The sequence below is a fragment of the Choristoneura fumiferana genome, chromosome 6 (genome assembly GCF_025370935.1).
Source record: "Choristoneura fumiferana chromosome 6, NRCan_CFum_1, whole genome shotgun sequence".
NCBI classification, from domain to species: Eukaryota; Metazoa; Arthropoda; class Insecta; order Lepidoptera; family Tortricidae; genus Choristoneura; species Choristoneura fumiferana.
In genome coordinates, this window is record NC_133477.1 from 14,884,461 (window position 1) to 14,903,100 (window position 18,640).

An 18,640-nucleotide genomic window follows, 5' to 3' on the forward strand; every position below is an offset into this window, starting at 1 on the left:
CTGACCGTCCGTCCGTCTGTCCCTCCTCGGCTTAGCTTAGAGACTATTACCTAGTGCTAGAAAACTGTAATTTGGACTTCGATTATAGCTACACCGTGTTTTACTTGACTTCCGTTAACTTCGACAGAACATCATCGGAAATTTTTATTTTTGCTACAGTTCTCTCTCCTTACGAGGGAAAATAAACAGTTTTTCTAGTGTCTCTTTTGTGTCTCGTCAATGACAGTGGTTGAGTTTCTAGATTTTTCAATTTGACATTTGAAAATGACTGAAAAGTAAAAAAAAAAACAAAAGAAAAAAAATGGTGTAATATTTTTTATACGGCACGGCATGCCAGCTAGTTTTTATGGTTAGTGCTCATTAGTGCCAACTGTTTTCTAGCACCTACATCTTTCTTTTCTTCTGGGAGGATCATAGAACGCACGTTGACGCCACGCGTTCTATCTAATGGGCGCGACGAATCAACGGTATTTTGGCCTCTGTCACGGAAGTGACGGTTTATTGAGGTTGGGTACAATAGTACCCGTAGCAAAGCGAGTGGCTACCAAATGTTAGACTATAACCAATCAAAACAATCATTAAGGAGCTGTTTTACCACCCATTGATTAATTTTATCGGATAATATGGATAAGTAAATGTGATGCCGTCTCTGTCTATTCGAACGAAACAAACAGAGGCGGCATCACATTTATCCGTCAAATAAATTTAATCAATTAATGGTGAAACGAGGGGTTAATCTGTCATCATAAATCAACAAGTACCTACCCTTTACCCCTAACCCCTTTTACTCTTAAGTACCCGTTTATTTTTCTCAAACAAACAACCCACAAATATTTTTTACAAACTTTAACTGGCGCCTATTTAACTGGCGCTTATCACCTTCAAATTGTATTTACAATGAAGGCATGTATAATAAATCCCGCTAGGGTCTCATCTAATTTAAAACAATACCTAACAGGATTATTAAAACAGTACCTGGGCGACCGAGCTCGGTCTCGGTCTACCAAATTTCATCGAAATCGTTGGAGCCGTTTCCGAGATCCCCGAAATATATACACACAAGAATTGCTCGTTTAAAGGTATTATATATTAGATCCATTCATTTTATCTTGCCATCACTTCATGCCACACTTTCGCATTTCTAACATTATACCTTGACAGTTCGTATATAACACTCGATAGAACCCTGTCGCAGGGAGGCTCTGCTGCCCTTATCAAGATTTTTTTATAAGTGCGGCAAATGATTACTGCTACAGGGTTCCACAAATTTGTCAAGATATATTAGGATGTTTACGTACCAGCCAGTAGGTACATGACTCCAGTGACCAGCACCGCGCTGATTTGGTGTTTGCAGACGCCGAAAGCGCCGACCAGGGCCGCACTACCCAACACAATGAGGCACACCAGAGCGCAGGATATAGACAGGTTCTGCATGCCTGGAACAACAACCGAAAATGTTTCTGGACCAATCAAGTATTTATTGTACATACTATTCAGTCCCGTAATTCAGGAGACACCAGTGATAAGTACACTTTGTTAGAAATATGTTTAACTAGACTGGCCAGCGCAAGCTGTACACAGGAAACCGCGGCAAATTAAAAAACAAAACCGGCCAAGAGCGTGTCGGACACGCCCGAAATAGGGTTCCGTAGCCATTACGAAAAAATTAAGTAATATTTTTTTAAGGATTTCGGATTTTGTACGGAATATTCCAAGTTTAGGAATATTTTATACTTTAGGCTGCTATTTACTCTTAAACTAGTAATAATTCTCAAGGACACTTAACCGTTATAGTTTTCCTTGAAAGTTTGATATACTTACTACCATCCTGAATTTTTTCAAATTTTTACACCCACCGGTGTAGATTTTAGAGGGGGGGGGGACGCTCTATTTTCATGAAAATTTGCACTTTAAAGTTGAATATTTTGCAAACACATCACTGAATCGAATACTTGCCTCAGCAAACCCCTAATGGTTTTGAAATACCTATCCAACAATACCCCACAATATAGGGTTGGATGAGAAAAAAAAATCACCCCCACTTTACATCTAAAAAAATTTTTTTTGAATTTTTTTAGATGGGGATTTGGGGGTGAGTGTGGGAGGTAACCTAAAAAATTTTTTTTAGAATTTTTAATTGTACCATTTTGTCGTCATAGTTTACATATATATCTGTGCAAAATTACAGCTTTCTAGTATTGATAGTCCCTGAGCAAAACTATATGAATTCCGTTTTTGCCATTTTGGCTCCGGAACCCTAAAAATGAGGCTGACAACACTTGCTGTGAACTGGATTAAACGATGTTGATACTTAGAAATTATTTCAATTTTCCGGACTCTTCAAGCTGCATCAAAATGCATGTAGGTGTGAAAGTTGATGATGCACTTTAGGAGTCCATTGATACATTTTATGACCTTTGTCAGTGCCCATTTACGTACAGTCCAGACGCATCAATTTTTGGACCATTTTGACCAGATTGGGATTGAATATAATCTTCTAACATTTTATAATTCAACATAATCTTATAACATTTTACATTTTGAGGATGGTAGGAGGTTGAATCAAACAAAAATAATTTATTTATTTCTAATAGCAGAAGTATCAAAATTATCTAAGCCGCGCTAGAATTACTTACTATATGTCAATTTTTGACAGTCTCAAAAATGATACCAGATTAAAGTTTTGTAACGTTTCGTTTCAGTATAAGTACCTATTTATCGCTTTGCCTCAGTTGATCTCAGTGACAACTTGACGAATATGAGATAGACAATACTGTTGTATGTTTATACAGAAAATCCGGCGGTGTCCAAAACAAAGATCAAAGCTACTGTGCCCGTAACATAACAACAAAGCAGAAGCAAATAAACACCACTCCCCAAAATGAGCATTGTCTGTTTATACCTAACAGACCACATAAAACACAACATATGCCTACAATAAGAGCACAATAGGTAGGCGTAATATATACATATACGTTGACAAAACCCATTCTAGAATGTCCTTGAAGCCTCGTAGAGTCTCATAAATGTCGGGACTAAGATAAAGAATCACCAAGAGTGAGTGATATTAATACTTCAGATCAGGGGTAAGCTCTGAAACAGTCCGGAAAATCAATGATGGCTCTAAGTTCGTTTACCGAGAGTTTTGTGTAGTTAAGAAATTAAAAATACATTAATAAATCTCAAGAAATTAAACTATCTGCTTAGATTCGTAAAGCAAATACAGCCGCTGACAAACAAATAACAATTAAAAAAAACTAAAATGTTTTCAAATGCTATGTGGTACAAACTTATTTTTTGTTGGTTTTTAAATGTGTATGTATTTGCACTTGGCCAGTTTTTTAAAGCTTAAAGAGAGTATCTACCTGGGCGACCGAGCTTATCTCGGGCTAAAACTCGGTAATAAGGCGTTTTCCCAGAGATAAGACCAAGCTAAATCGGTTTGTTATCCCCAAAAACCCCCACATACCACATTTCATCGAAATCGTTGGAGCCGTTTCCGAGATCCCCGAAATATATATATTTAAAGGTATTTGATAGATAGATTACAGTCCTAAGTATAACTAGGTAGGTATTTTATATTAATTTCTTCTACGGGTTCCGGAGTAGATAAAGGGGTCTTAACAGACAAATATAGACGGACAAAGAAGTCAACCTAAATCCTTTGATATTCCAATGTTTGTCCGGTATGATACACAAGCACGCAAAAAAACGGCTTAGCTGATTTGGATAATGGCACATAGTATGTAACCTGGATATCGATAAACAAGTCTTTCGCAGACGTAATCACAGGCAAAAATAATATTAGAATCTAATAATGGATATTATTTATTATTTCACGGATTTTATTTTATTTTTGTTATTGATTGTGTTTGTGTGCTTTGGGCTTACGTCTGGAATGAAAAAGATTATATATTTTTTCATTTCATATTACTATGTGTAAGGAGTTATTTTTAGTAAGATTTTCCAGGTATTTTACGACCGGATGGCCAAGTGGTTAGAGAACCTGACTACGAAGCTTGAGGTACGGGGTTTGATTCCCGGCCGGGGCAGATATTTAATTTTGTATGAATAATACGAATGTTTGATCTCGGGTCTTGGATGTTTAATATGTATTTATCTATGTACATAAATATGTTTATCCGTTGCCTAGTATCCATTAAGTACAAGCTTTGCTAAGTTTGGGACTAGGTCAATTTGTGTCAAGTGTCCCATGATATTTATTTATTAAAAAAATGATAAGGTAGAGCCTTTCAATGGAACTATGGTCGCTAAAACTAGTCTAAATTGTGTCATCCTTCTTATTTACATTCCGTGTGCATTTTTTTCGTAGTCTACTTCAAGTTTTGATGCTGCTTATATCGATGTACTTACGTCATAATTTGTATTCAAAACCTCAGGTCAACATTTCGACGGAATCTTGGCGCACATATAAATGGGTCGGGGGAACATTTATTCCGAGCCAAACAAGGGTCGGTGCCGTTAAGTGCCGAAGGAGCGGAAGGGGGGTTATGGATACGTTGTACTCGATCATAAAATGTTCTTAGTTAACCAGAACTATGCCATAATCCAAGGGTATGTTGTACTGAAATTTAATTCATGTTTATTGGGTTTTAAGCAGCGTTTTCCACCAGAGATGTGGAAACCCGGGATGTGTTGCGAGGAATATGTTTTGCTTTAACCAATAGAAACGCTTCATTCACCTCGCCTCGCTCCGCTCAGCTGTTTCCACCGGAGATGTGCTGTGCGAAGATGTGTAAATGAAACGTTTCTATTGGTTTATGATAAACACATCCCTCGCAACATATCCTCGCACATTGTTGGTGGAAACGCTGCTTTATTCAGAAATGCAAAATCTTAACAACACCTAAATAGCTTAAAAATGATCAGCACACATAGTAGGTACAGTCAAGTGCAAAGATATCGACACGGTCAAAGTTACAAAAATATGTATACTTACCTACACGACTTTATGCACTTAACATTAAGGTCGTGTACCTACACATATTTTTGTAACTTTGGCCGTGTCGTTATCTGTGCAGCAGCCATGTTAAAATAGGCTAATGTCTAAAAAAATCCAAATAGTCCAGCAGTTAGATTATCAGAAAATATTGGACACATATAATTATATTTTTCACTTCTTATGCTCGTAAAGTTGGCATTCAGGTATGCTGGATCTAGGCGACAGAAAATTCATTTTTATGCTGAAGTACATAAAGTAAAATCTTCGTCTAAGGCCAAGGTATTAGGTGTCAACAGCCACAAACAAAAAAATCTACATATTTTTTTAACCATTTTTACCCGACCGCGAAGAAGGAGGGTTATGTGTTTGACGCGTATGTATGTAAGTATGTCTATTTCTATGTTCTCTCGTAACTACTCAACGGCTGAACTGATTTTGATAAATGATACGTCATTGGATTCGTTTTAATGACGCGAATGACACTGGGTAGGTACATGAAATTCATTAAAAAATCAAAATGGCGGATTTTTGGCGCCAAATTGTAATTAATTTATATAATAAAAATCAATCAAAATAAATTCATAAAACTAAAAAAATATAGTTATATAGTAATGCATGAAAATAAAAAGTACATAGCAAGTGAACAATTGTTTCCACTGTTGCTATTTAATTTCCTCGCAATCGAAGTGAAAAGCAGAGTGTAAAACTCGAGCATTAAACCCATTTTCCCGTCGACGTGTCTATCCACCCTCGCCGTACCGGCTCGGGGGCACAAAAAAGTGCCGCACGGCGCATGCCGTTACGCGGGCTACCATTGTCGATCTTTGACGCGCTTAATTTTTAACCCCCGCAGCGAAAAGAGGGGTGTTATAAGTTTGACCGCTATGTGTGTCTGTGTGTTTTTCTGTGGCACCGTAGCTCTTAACCGATTTGAATACGGTTTTTAGGGTTCCGTAGCCAAAATGGCAAAAACGGAACCCTTATAGTTTCGCCATGCCTGTCTGTCTGTCCGTCCGCGGCTTTGCTCAGGGACTATCAATGCAAGAAAGCTGTAATTTTGCACGAATATATAAGTAAACTATGCCGACAAAATGGTACAATAAAAAATTAAAAAAACATTTTTTTTAGAGTTTTTCTCATCCAATCTTGTAGTGTGGGGTATCGTTAGGGGGGGGGGGTTAGCCTAAGGTATAAAATATGCCTAAACTTGAAATATTCCGTACAAAATACAAAATCCTTAAAAAAATATTACTTAATTTTTTCGTAATGGCTACGGAACCCTATTTCAGGCGTGTCCGACACGCTCTTGGCCGGTTTTTTGTATTTGAAAGCAGGTTTTCTAGCAATGGTTCTGAGACATGTTTTATCAAAATAAATTCAGCCTGTTTTGAGATATTGAACTTTGAAGTGACAAAGCAGAGGATCGTGGGTTCAAACCCCGGCTCGCACCTCTGAGTTTTTCAAAATTCATGTGCGAAATTACATTTGAAATTTACCACGAGCTTTACGGTGAAGGAAAACATCGCGAGGAAACCTGCACAAGCCTGCGAAGCAATTCAATGGTATGTGTGAAGTTTCCAATCCGCACTGGGCCCGCGTGGGAACTACGACCCAAGCCCTCTCATTCTGAGAGGAGGCCTGTGCCCAGCAGTGGGACGTATATAGGCTGGGATGATGATGATGATGATGATGTTACAATTTTATTTATAAAGTGCTTTTCTAATCAGAACTGTCAAACAAGCGTGAAACACACTGATAAAATATTAATCTAATGAATTAAAAAAACAACCTTCATTTATATAGAAGCTATTATCAAATTGATCACAAAATATTGACCTCCATTGTCAGTACAATAGACGTTCTGCCTTATTTACCCATGAATAGTAATAAGTAAACGTAATAAGTCCCGTGACAATCTATCTTGGTAAAATATCGACGAGAAAAGTCCATTTAAGCGAAAAACGTATTCAAAAGACATTCATTATTTATTCCACAAGCGTTTGTGCCTATTCAGTGCTGAAAGCTTTTGAATGAAAAAAAAAGTAGATTAACAGAGTAAATATAACAGCAACAGCACAGAGTAAGACATACTTAGTAAGTACAAGTATAGCTCTGCTTCATCGGCATGGTCTATATACGACCAATTCCGATAAAAACGGATGAACGATATAAAGTGGAGATGATATTTTTTTTCTCGTTTGTACCCCAAGTGCGAAGTACCTATTGTTGGATAGGTCTTTTAAATATGACAGACTTGCAAAGATCATTTTCGATTCATTGATCGATCGGAGGAAGATTCATTTGAAAAATATAATGCTTATAAATAAGCTTTTTTTTATTAGAATATAATGTGCCACTGCAGGGCAAAAGCCTTCCCTTTCTTCTTTCTTTCGTCTCTACTTTTGGCCAACGAAACTTAAACGGTTCAAATTGTCCCGCCATCTCCTCGCAGGTCTGCCTCTGCTCCGGTGCCCGTCGCATGGAACCCAATCGGTGATAACTTTGGCCTATCAATTCGGATTCATGCTGCAGAAGCAGAAGCACCTAAAAAAAGGTTAAAAGCCTAAAAGTTTTTTCATCTCTCCTGTTCGGAAAGTTTAATTTTCATGGGTAGATAGCCGGGTGGAAAATTGCGTTTTCATCTCTAGGGTGGAAAGTTTTTTTTTTAATTTTTCGATTGGCCATGGATTCGAAGATAATTGAGTTACGTCAATGACACTTTTTTTTCACGTTTCGGCATGGTCAATCTAGATACACGTCGCCTTGGTCACGAGCTTTTATATACAACACTGGAGGTTGAACGCCGAACATCCGTTTGAAACAAGAAATTTGATCTTTATTACGTCACGAACATATTCCATCTCTTGCTTTAGTTAGGTTAAGAAAGAGACGGAAGTCATTCGTGAAATGTGAAAGAAAGAGATGGAATATATAAATAAGTAATAAAGGTCAAACTTCTTCGTTCGGCGTTCAACCTCCAGTTTTGTATATAAGCTCCTTGGTCGTGACCAACTCGATTTTTTTTATAGTCGGCCGTGGCAAGTGGCCAGGTCGAAAAGGTACCGTTGGAGGTTGGATATAAGTAAATTCAATTTATTATTATTCTCATTTTTTATGTACTATTTTACTTTCCTCACAGTCGAAATGAAAAGTAGTGTGTAACTCGGGTGAAATTACCCATTTCCCCTCGAACTATTGGCGCTCTCACTTCGTTCGAGCGCCAGAAATATCTCGGGTAAAATGAGTCACTTTCCACCCTTGGTTATCAATCTACTAAAGCTTATAAGCTTTAAAGTGCTAATATTGTATATTAAGTCAAGTATCCCCTCCTCTACAAACGACTGGCTGGAAAAGGCTGAGAAAAATCATAAATTGGTACATTATAATGAATACGAATTGATAAGGAAATCTATCTATACAATACAATATATTCAATAACTCTTTATTGAACACCAATACAGGTAGAGTAGAGATTTTCCAATGTTTTTCTTTCTTTCTTTTTTCAATCACCGCTAAGTTAGACTTTTCATGTCAACAAATAATAGTCGACCGCATCCACTGAGCTTGGTCCCTACTTTTCGTCTTTCTAGCATAAACAAGGGCAAACGATTTATCAATTAAAAACGCTAATGAAATGTTTTAGCAACGAAAGGCAAAGGTTAAACAAATGTCAACTATTGTTTAGTTTTCATTTGCTACTATTTTTTTTATTGTAAGCTCGAACTTTTTTACATACCTACTTATTTTACTTAGCTATGTTAAAAAACCTATGTTCCACAAAATTCACCATTATGCCCTTATTTATAAGTACGTAATATACTAAGTAAGTAAGTAATTACCTACTAATCTTTAGAAACTAAGCAACAACTACTAACATAATATATGTGTCCCAGTTACATAAAATAAATGATATTATTATTATTATTTTAGAACCTTGGGACGAAATTCGATAAATGTTTGTAACTTGGGCAGTAACGAATACAATTTGTAGGTAGGTAGTCCTAAAAATAGGAAGTTGGTTTTTGCTAGGATATGACTTTTTGTGGGTGGCAATCACGGCGGAAAAGAAGAGAGAAACAAGAGGGATTAATTTTGTCAATACAAGCGAAAAACACAAAGGAAACAGCAGTAAGAAACCTGTATGAAACGCTGCCCATTAAACCGCAAAATCCGATGAGTTAGAATAAGTGTGAGATAAGTTTAAATAGTTATTGTTACGGTTAGTAATAAAGGTTTATTATTATAAGTTGTATATTAAACGAGATTTAACGTCCTTCATGTGTTTAAGGTAGGTAAAAAGCGACCGTGGAAATATTTATATTTAGTTTCCCAGCTGTGTCTGTACTGAAGATAACTGCTTAAAAAGTGGTTATATCGCAGAGATGGTGTTAAAAAGCATTGTATTTTATTAGTGACCAACGCGATCGGGTATTTAAAATAGTCTGAGGATACCTATACAGGCACGAATACATTAGTCTTGAGTTTCAAAAATGATTTTAGAATAAAATTAAGGCAATTTGTATTCATGATCGGCTGCCCTTAGGGTGGAGGACAGAATTCTGATATAGCATATGGCCTGTCTGGCCGTGCCTTATCAGGTGATCTGAACGAGTTTAAAATTGAAATTATGTATAATTATTTTTTAAAATTTTTGCAGCGTCTATTGATGTCACTTGCTGCTGAATTGGGAATTGTAAGACGAAAATGCAGCCTTACCCGGCTCTAGAGTAAACTTGTTACGCTGTGGGACGTGCGCAGGCTGAAAATCAGCGCTGCAAGTTTCCTTTGCTCGCAGCTTATGCTGAGCCTGAGCCCATTGCCACCTGCTTATTTTTTTTTTATTTGATGGTGTAACCTGTCTTTTTTCAGTGGCAATAAATGTTTTTTTTATTATTATTAAAATTTAGGAGATGCAGATTATCCTCTTAATGTTGTGAAATATTTTTTAAAATAAGTTACAACTTGAACTTACTTAGGCAACCGTCTCACGTGTACCTATATAAAATTAATCGGTTCAGCTTTACTTTGCGGAGATCCAAACCAGTGAACTGCAGATTTTTCCGACCGTGTCGAGGATGGTTTAGTGAGGCTACTTTGCTTATGCAACCAACCACCGGCAGCCAGTTTATATCTACTCGCGAAGTAGCAAGGTGAAAAGTTCTACACGTCGTTTTTTAAGCATTAGAAAGCATAAGTAAGCGATCTTAACTTGTCCATTTATTGAAAAACACTTGGAAAAATAAGTCACAGCAAAGGAGCAAAGGACATTATTGTAGATGACACAAGATATTGATGGTGTCACAAGTAATACTAAGTTTTTTTTAAAAGTGTTTTAAAAACCAGTCACAATCGCGTTTTCAGTTGAGGCCTAAGTATATCCAGCAGTATACCTACTGAAGATGACTTTCGTACATCTACTTGCATCAAATGTGACCTATTTTGCATGCCACTTATGTTTGATTAAGTGCTTCTCTCATTGACTCTTCAGTTTGTACTTTCCTCATACTACGTTTCCACTTCTCTTAATTGTGGACACCCGTCCCTTTTTGTCCAGTATCACACGAAAAAGACGGCGATCAAGGCGATTCGACAAAGGAGAAGCGCCAGCGTGATAAATCGACGAGATAAAACACGTCAAGTACCCGCGGGACACGGCTTTATTTATACGTTGTCCACACGCTCTGATAAATATCCAAACTCATTTATTTAACGTTACGTGACGTTACCTTCCTTTAGGGACAACTGGGTGAAAATAAGCGTACTTACCTATATATGTACCCAGGGTTCCGCACCCTCAAAAGGAAAAACGAAACCCTTATAAGATCACTTTCTTGTCCGTCTCTCACAAAACCTTTGGTAAGTAAGAAAGTGCTTACAGCTTTTTACTAGTTAAGTTACTCAGCTTGGTATAGGTTTCACTGTCAAAGTAAATTCTTGTTAATTTCCCCCATTACTGTGTTAGACACGGCTAGGGTGCCTGTCTCCATTTATTATTACCTACACCTACACCAGGGGTCACCAATTATGTAGTTTCTTCACGGGCCCAGTTTTTTAAATAAAATTATCATCGCGGTCCGTCGTCCGTTGTCGACTTGATGGCAACTAAGACAGTTAAAGCGCGGGATACATTTTATTAAACTACGTCTCAGTAATACAATACAAGCAAAGTGGAGCAAGTTTAATATGTGCAAAATAATAGTGAACAATGTCCTCATAATACAGTTCTGTGAATTCTAGAGGCTTGTTTGTGCCACCAACAGCATCAAAGCTAAGTGGAGACTTACATTATTCATGTAAATTGTATGAAAATTTCTCAAACAAGGTATTTCTGGGAGTTTGGAATAATCACCGGAATAAACAAAGCATCATTAGGTAGTTAGTACTTATGTAATATTGTTCTCAAAGACAAAAAGACTAGATTCTCAGATTGTAATGATTGACGGTTAATTACATTAGATAGGTATACTCGACTACTCGTATATATTATATATATATTATTATTACATTAGAAAATCTCTATATATCTGTGTTTTGTGTACTTACTGCTTACTATGTGTTGGTGTTCAATAAAGAGTAATTGTGGTGTAGGTATCATATGTATAAGTAGACTTATTTGTTTCTATCTACCCGTGATTATGACATATGCAACAGCATTGAATTATCAGGAACTCATAATTCTGGCCTAAAAGCTATATCTACGACTAGATTCTCGTTACATTACATAATGTTGTTGAGTCTGGCGACTTCAATTTTTTTAAATCCGAACAAAAAAAAACATATCGGTTCATTAATGACGGAGTTCTGAGGTAACAAATATAAAAAAATAAAAAACAATCGAATTGGTAACCTCCTACTTCTTTGAAGTCGGTTAAAAATTAATTAGGAAATATCCACTCACGATGCTGCCAGTCCGCTCTAGGCTCGTCGTCATCACTGTCTGCTAAATAGTTAGTGCACATTGGCTGCGTCGGGAACCCAGCTCTCGATAATATTGATACTTCTTCCTCTGAAAATAAACAATTGAATTTGTATCTTGGCAGTTGGCACAATTTTATTATAAGTGCGAAAGTGTATGTGTTTCACTCTTTTACAATAAAACGACTTGACAGTTTTGGGTCATATGTGGTATGCTTACAGTTGGGTTTTGGTCAGTGGCGTAGCTAGATAACCAAAGGCCCTGGGGCAAAAAATAAATTAGGGCCCCAACTATTTAAAATAGTTTGTTCCGAATTCGACGTACTCCAGATTTGTCATTTATAGTTTGTAAGTCAGAGTCCGAGGAGACCCCTGAGCTTGGGGGCCCCGGGGCACTGCCCCGTCTAGCTCTCCGGTAGCTACGCCACTGGTTTTGGTAATAAGAATAACGCTCAGGCTACTTTCAATCCCATATTCCCACATCGGTACCAGTATTTACGCACGTAAAATCTCAAAATCATCACCGCAGTCTGGAAACATTCTTCATACAGCTCAAATGAAGTCACGAAATTTTAATTTAGCCATTTCCTTGGTTCAAAAATGCGGCTAAAGACCAAGTATACTCCGTTTATTTTAAAGTTTGAATTAACGGTCAAATTGTAACACACGTTTCTCGGTATTTCGAACACAAATGGACTAAAAATACCTACATGTGCATTTACTAGCGGTATTTATTATGTTTTTATTATAGAAGTAAACACAATTTTAAATAGTTTTGTTGGTTCATTTAAAAACGTGTGCAAATTTTACCGTTAAGTTTCAAATGTTAAGATAAATGGAGTGTAGAAAACTTTATCTTTTTCTAACCAATAGGCGTGGGAAAAAGGGACGCTTTGTACTTATCCGTGATTATAACAGCGTGCAAAACCAGTCTTCAAATTAATTACATTACGACATCACGAAAATGTCGGGCTGTCATTCCAAGACTTCGTGCTACGAATTGAAAATTAAATTAAAGTAATTTAAAGACAAAATATCCTGTGTTGAGGGTTATTGAAAGCAAGAAAAGGAGCGCGTCTGGGATAGGGCTATAGGTAAGAAACTAACTTTAGCCGCTATAGGTATTAAGCTGAAAATTGTAAGCCACTTCATTCTCTGTTCTCCGATTAGAGATTAGGAGGGATTAGAAGAGATTAGGAGTAAATATTATATAATCCGCTTTTGAAAGTTCCAAAATTAGGTTGGTACCTACTTTAATTGGACAAAAAAGGTAGAGCAATCTCTAGATAACTAAGGCAGCATTCATTAAAACAAAATTTATCTTCATTCTAGGTACAAAATCGGGACTAATCAAGGCACTGACGATTTGACCTATGCGTCTAGCATCACGATCATCGGGCAGTTTAGTGGAAATAACGAGACCTTATTAAAAAAGTCTGGGTCTAAATTCCGTAGCCGTAATGTCTAATGTTACCTTTTCTAACTTACAGTTTACAAAAATAATATAATACCTTCCAAAGACACGCACATCGTCCATATGCCCCCGTTCATAGGAACCAGGAAAGTCCCCCCTCCTTTTCTTTGGCCGGCGTGCTCAATCTGAAAATAATAAAACTTTTTAGCGCTTCCCGAAGTAATTTATGTCATCTAATTTATAAGAAGTTAAATTGAATTTGGATTCGTAATAATTTGGGACCGTCTCCCTTATAATAATATATAGCCGACATTTTCGTTCGCTTATGGCAGATTCGTTTTTATACGATTCTGATGATGGGTGAACATCTTGTAGGTTAGGTACTTAGATGCCTGCCTACTCATGTTCACCAAAAAGGTATTTATACTGTTATAGACACGGAAGAATAAAAACAAGTGGAAGTGCTATGTAGGTGCAGCGTGCGTGCCACAGGTAAGCGGGGCGGTACGCTTACTCGATGACGTAGGTAATCCTCCATTAGTAAGTTTTTTTCCTGCTATCATTTTTACATTCAAGAATTGAGCAATACGGCATAATTACTGTAAAATAAGGAATGTCGTGACACTAGTAAACGTGATCATACTGTACGCAATGTTGAACACGACTGGCATCGAATAAACGTACCGCCGCTTGCTTGTGGCACGGACGCTGCACCTACATAGCATTTCCACTTGTTCTTATTCTTCCGTGGTTATAGATGTAGTGAAAAAAGTTTTTACACAGGCACAAGTCAAATTCTAGTTTATGTCAATGTCATACAGGCTTTGACATGGAATAGTTCATTACTGTAGAGGCCGGCAACCCCGCGTTCCGGCCGAGGCTTGCATAGTGCTTTTCCCAAACTTGACATAAAAAAAGAAAAAACAAGACATGAAGCTGGCGGGACGCTACTCTGGTCGCCCTGTTGTGTGGCTGCTGGCGGGCGGCGGGCGCGCGCCGTGCCGCAGCTCGCGTTGAAACAAAAGACGGTCGCATTGCCGGCCGAGGGCGGGAAATTTGTATGGAATCTCTTTGCAGGCCGCTAGAGTGACCGCGCGCAGACAGGCCAACCGCAGCGCCTACAGCGCGGTACTTCCCGGCCTATTACTTGTAATTAATACAACGTCAATATTTTCATCTCATGTTTGAGAAAAAAATCTTCTCATTTTAACTATACTTACGGACCGGAAAATACTGGGCGGCAAAAATATTGGCCCACTGTACATACAAAAGTACCTGTTACCTACTGCATATAACTGAGGGCTAGATTATTTGCCGCTCAGTATATATTTAAAGATTTTTACTAGCAATTTTTTTGCTAATATTTTAAAATTTTTGGCATAAATATTATATTTTTCTTGTAGTAATTAGTGTTTCAAGTCTTACGTTAAAACTTGAATGAAGTACAAAATTCCCTAAACCAGGCTTAACCGTTGACAAGACGAGGATTACCAAACTATTAGCCTTAAATGTTTAGTAAATTATGAGTTTAGGAGCTTACGAATAGACCAATAGTATTTGTAAGGCTTCAGCGATCAACGTAAGCGGAATAAATCACTTGAACACGAGTTAGGTTCTCACATGATTAGCGACGGAAGGAAAGGACATGACCTCGCCGCATAAAACAAAAATATATGGAACGATATCAAGCCAGTTACATGTTTAGCTTCTTTTTGCAGCAGTATAATTACATTTTGAACATGAAACTACCGTGAGACTCACTCATATTAAATGTTATTATAACGGATAACTCACGTTTTAAACCGAGTTTAGCTCGACATGTTTCGGGCTATTTCGTAGCCCTTCCTCTCAGGAGCACGCGAACCGGCGGCTGTCGCAACACGCACACTACGCGCCACCGCTCTGCTCGCACGACTGTCCGACGAAAATACCCCGACGAAATAGCCCGAAACATGTCGAGCTAAACTCGGTTTAAGACGTGAGTTATCCGTTATAATAACATTTAGTATAATTACATTGTTATGTGGCATAGAGGGTAAAACAGCCAAGGACAAAGTAGGACGTGAGGCATTCAATCTCAGGCTTCAGGGTTAACAAAGTAATTTGGAATACCTCTGGCTTACGATGCTCTATATAAAGCGGTAATCATTGACTATCATTGTGGTCTTTTGAAATAAAAGATTTTAGAAGAATTCTACACAGTCACAAAATTTTTGTCTCGTGTAGTCCAGCAGGGCTACTACGAAACTCGAAGTTCGTGTCGTGCGGTCCTTCTCGCTCTCGTATAAGTAAATTGTATAAGTGTCAGAGGGACCGCACGACACGAACTTCGAGTTTCGCAGTAGCCCTGCAGCCCAGAGATCAATTGACCTGTCTACGTACCTGTTATTTTAGTGCACCCAATGAACTTTAGAAACCGATTGAAAATTATAACCTATCAAAGGAACCTAAATAATTTACAGCCAATACAATGGCAAGTTTTTTTTTTTAATTTGGTAGGTAGGTATATTTCTTTTCCAAGCAACAATAATAGGAACTTTACGAGTGTAAAACTTGTACAGACAAATCTGATGAACAATTTTCAGACATAGCACGCTTCACGGCTGAAAAGTAATGCATGGAACATGATATTAGGTACTTACTTAACATTATGGAAATGCGGGTAACGTTCCTTTTATGGAAATTCTTTTTGTAAACGTTAGTCAGCATAAAAACGCCTGTCTAATATAAAATAGCAGTGAAAAAAATCTTCCAGGGAGTGAAATTTTACTGGTCTTGATCAAATCTCGGATGATAATTATTTATAAAAACAATTACCCATCAAAAACATTACATATGTAAAAAGGTGCAAGTCTCGCAACGCTACGCAGTTCTTATATTGCTAAAAAGGTTTGAGATGCAATGTTATACCAAGTCGGCTAATTTTGTCAGTACCGGGGTGTCCAGAGAACTCGATTTTCACCAAGTTGCTTATTTTAAAACCGTGGGAACAAAATTCAGTTTATAGTTCTCAAATACAGAGTAAGCCAAATATTTTTTAAACACATTAATGACTTGGCCATCGCAAGGCTACATTATGACATAGAGTAATCATCAACGTCAGCGTATTTAAAGTAATTCTAATTGAATTGAAGATAGCGCTAGCCGTAGTCCTAATGCCATGCCTTTCGAGCGATACAAATACACAGTTCCCGAGGGAAGCCGCGGGCAAAAGCTAGTTTAAATCATAAATTAGTAATGACCGCGATAGACTAAAACAAAAACTTGAAAGTTAGGTAAATTGATATTCCGTATATACTTTATTATAGCTTCGCCATGTCTGTCTGTCTGTCTGTCCGTCCGTCCGCGGCTTTGCTCAGGGACTATCAATGCTAGAAAGCTGTTATTTTGCACGGATATATATGTAAACTATGCCGACAAAATGGTACAATAAAAAATATTTTTTTTAAAACCATTAGGGGTTTGCTAAGACGATTTTTCCATTCATTGATTTTTTTTGCGAAATATTCAACTTTAAAGTGCAAATTTTCATTAAAATCGATCGTCCCCCCCTCTTAAATCTAAACCGGTGGGTGGAAAAATTTGAAAAAAAAAACAGGATGGTTGTAAGTATACCAAACTTCAAGGAAAACTACAACGGCTAAGTTTGCTTGAGAATTATTAGTAGTTTTACTCTTAAATAGACTTGCTGAGCAGCCCATCTGGTTGCTCGCCCTCTCTCCGGTAAGCTGTAAAAGCCGTCTGAGGCTAACAGCAACAGTCCGTCCGAAAAAATATATTATATAGCAGCCTAAGGTATAAAATATACCTAAACTTGGAAGATTCCGTATAAAATACGAAATCCTTAGAAAAATATTACTTAATTTTTTCGTAATGGCTACGGAACCCTATTTTGGGCGTGTCCGACACGCTCTTGGCCGGTTTTTCAAGTGACACTGACTTACGTAAAGAAACATGTAAATCCGGCAACTACCGGGTGTGGCCTGTAACGCGGGCAAATAATTAAAACATAGGTTGTACTCTTCAAACTGAACAACATTACTTCAGCGACTTTTAAAAATAATTAGTATTTTAATTAAATTACACTTTAAAGTTTATTCGAAGAAGCAATCTAAAGCAAAATGTTTGATATTAATTGTAGCGTGACAGGCGACGTCAGCTGGGTCTAGGATGGCGTACATTGAATTTACGATTAAGTTTGTTAGAAAAAAAGTTAAATTTTGATTTTAATTAAGTGGGGCCATGATGATCCAATTACCGGTGACCACTAGAGCCTCTGTTTTTAATATATCCCCGGTTATGGGCCACACATTGTATAAACGAGCGAAATCTGCGGCCGTATTGTCTTACCCGCTGACGTTCGCGATCGCATTCACTATCACTCTTTCTACCCTCGTCTAATGCAGTGTAGAAAGGAGTGGTGAAAACGATTGTGAGTCCTTTGCTGTTATTTATTTTATGTTCTTAAACTTACGTAAGTGAGATGATTAGCAAATTGATTGAAGATGCCTTAATTATTTTGCGAAATTAAGACTAGCTCTAAAGGCAATTTCTTGCTTGAACGTTGCGTGCAAAAGGGTGCAGTTCCGCATCGTGATTGCCGGTGATAAAGCCAGTTGCCTAATAAGTCCATCGATAGGCCTTGACCTGAATGAGGCACCAGGAAGGCTAAGTAGAGAAGGCATTCCGCACAGCTGTTGGGTTCGCAAGAAAGTTAGTCTCGAGGAAGGTCTAATGTAAGTGATGTCTCATTATCTTATGCAGAATCTGATCTTTTTCACAAAATTATTTTTATGAAAGGGCAGATTCTCAATTAGTAAGCATTTTTGCTGTGTGTAGGTATATGTAGGTAAGTACCTTAGCAAATGAATCCCTAAATCAAAAAATGGTTTTAGTACAGCTGCAATATTTTTAAAAGTCCATCCAACAATACTCCACACTATTTAGGGTAACTGTTTTTTTTGGCAAAATTATATTTTATTACTTTGTCGGCATGGTTAATGTATAATTTCCTTGATCTGTTCAATGTATGCAAAATTACAGCTTTCACGATTAACAGTCTTTAAGTTGAGCCGCGGACGGACGGACGGACATGGCAAAACTATGAGAGTTCTTTGTAGGACCGTAGCTCTAAAAAGAGAGATGACTTCTTATTCTGTGAAAGCACATCTATATGTACATTCACCATTGGGAGCTAAACGGACTCCATACGGAGGCCACTCCACTTGCTCTAGAAGGTGGACATACAGGGGTGTTCTGTTAATAATAATAATAATAAATCATTTATTTCAGACAATTAAATCCATAATTTGTTTGTTAGTGTGTGTGTGTGTGTGTGTGTTAAATTA

The 18,640-nt window shown here is 37.5% G+C and overlaps 1 protein-coding gene across 2 annotated transcripts in view; it reads right to left on the reverse strand.

Moving 5' to 3' along the window:
- Positions 1 to 18,640, reverse strand: part of LOC141429165 (uncharacterized) — a 55,407-nt gene that overhangs the window by 2,282 nt on the left and 34,485 nt on the right. The window contains exons 1-4 of one of the 2 annotated variants that reach the window (XM_074089413.1): positions 15,087 to 15,172; positions 13,390 to 13,477; positions 11,862 to 11,969; positions 1,299 to 1,436 (exon numbers count right to left, since the gene is read on the reverse strand). In XM_074089413.1, the coding sequence (XP_073945514.1) occupies positions 1,299 to 1,436; positions 11,862 to 11,969; positions 13,390 to 13,429 (286 nt within the window). In that variant the 5' untranslated portion in view covers positions 13,430 to 13,477; positions 15,087 to 15,172. Of the gene's footprint in view, positions 1 to 1,298; positions 1,437 to 11,861; positions 11,970 to 13,389; positions 13,478 to 15,086; positions 15,173 to 18,640 lie in introns of those variants that run through there. The other variant, XM_074089412.1, reaches the window with a different exon arrangement.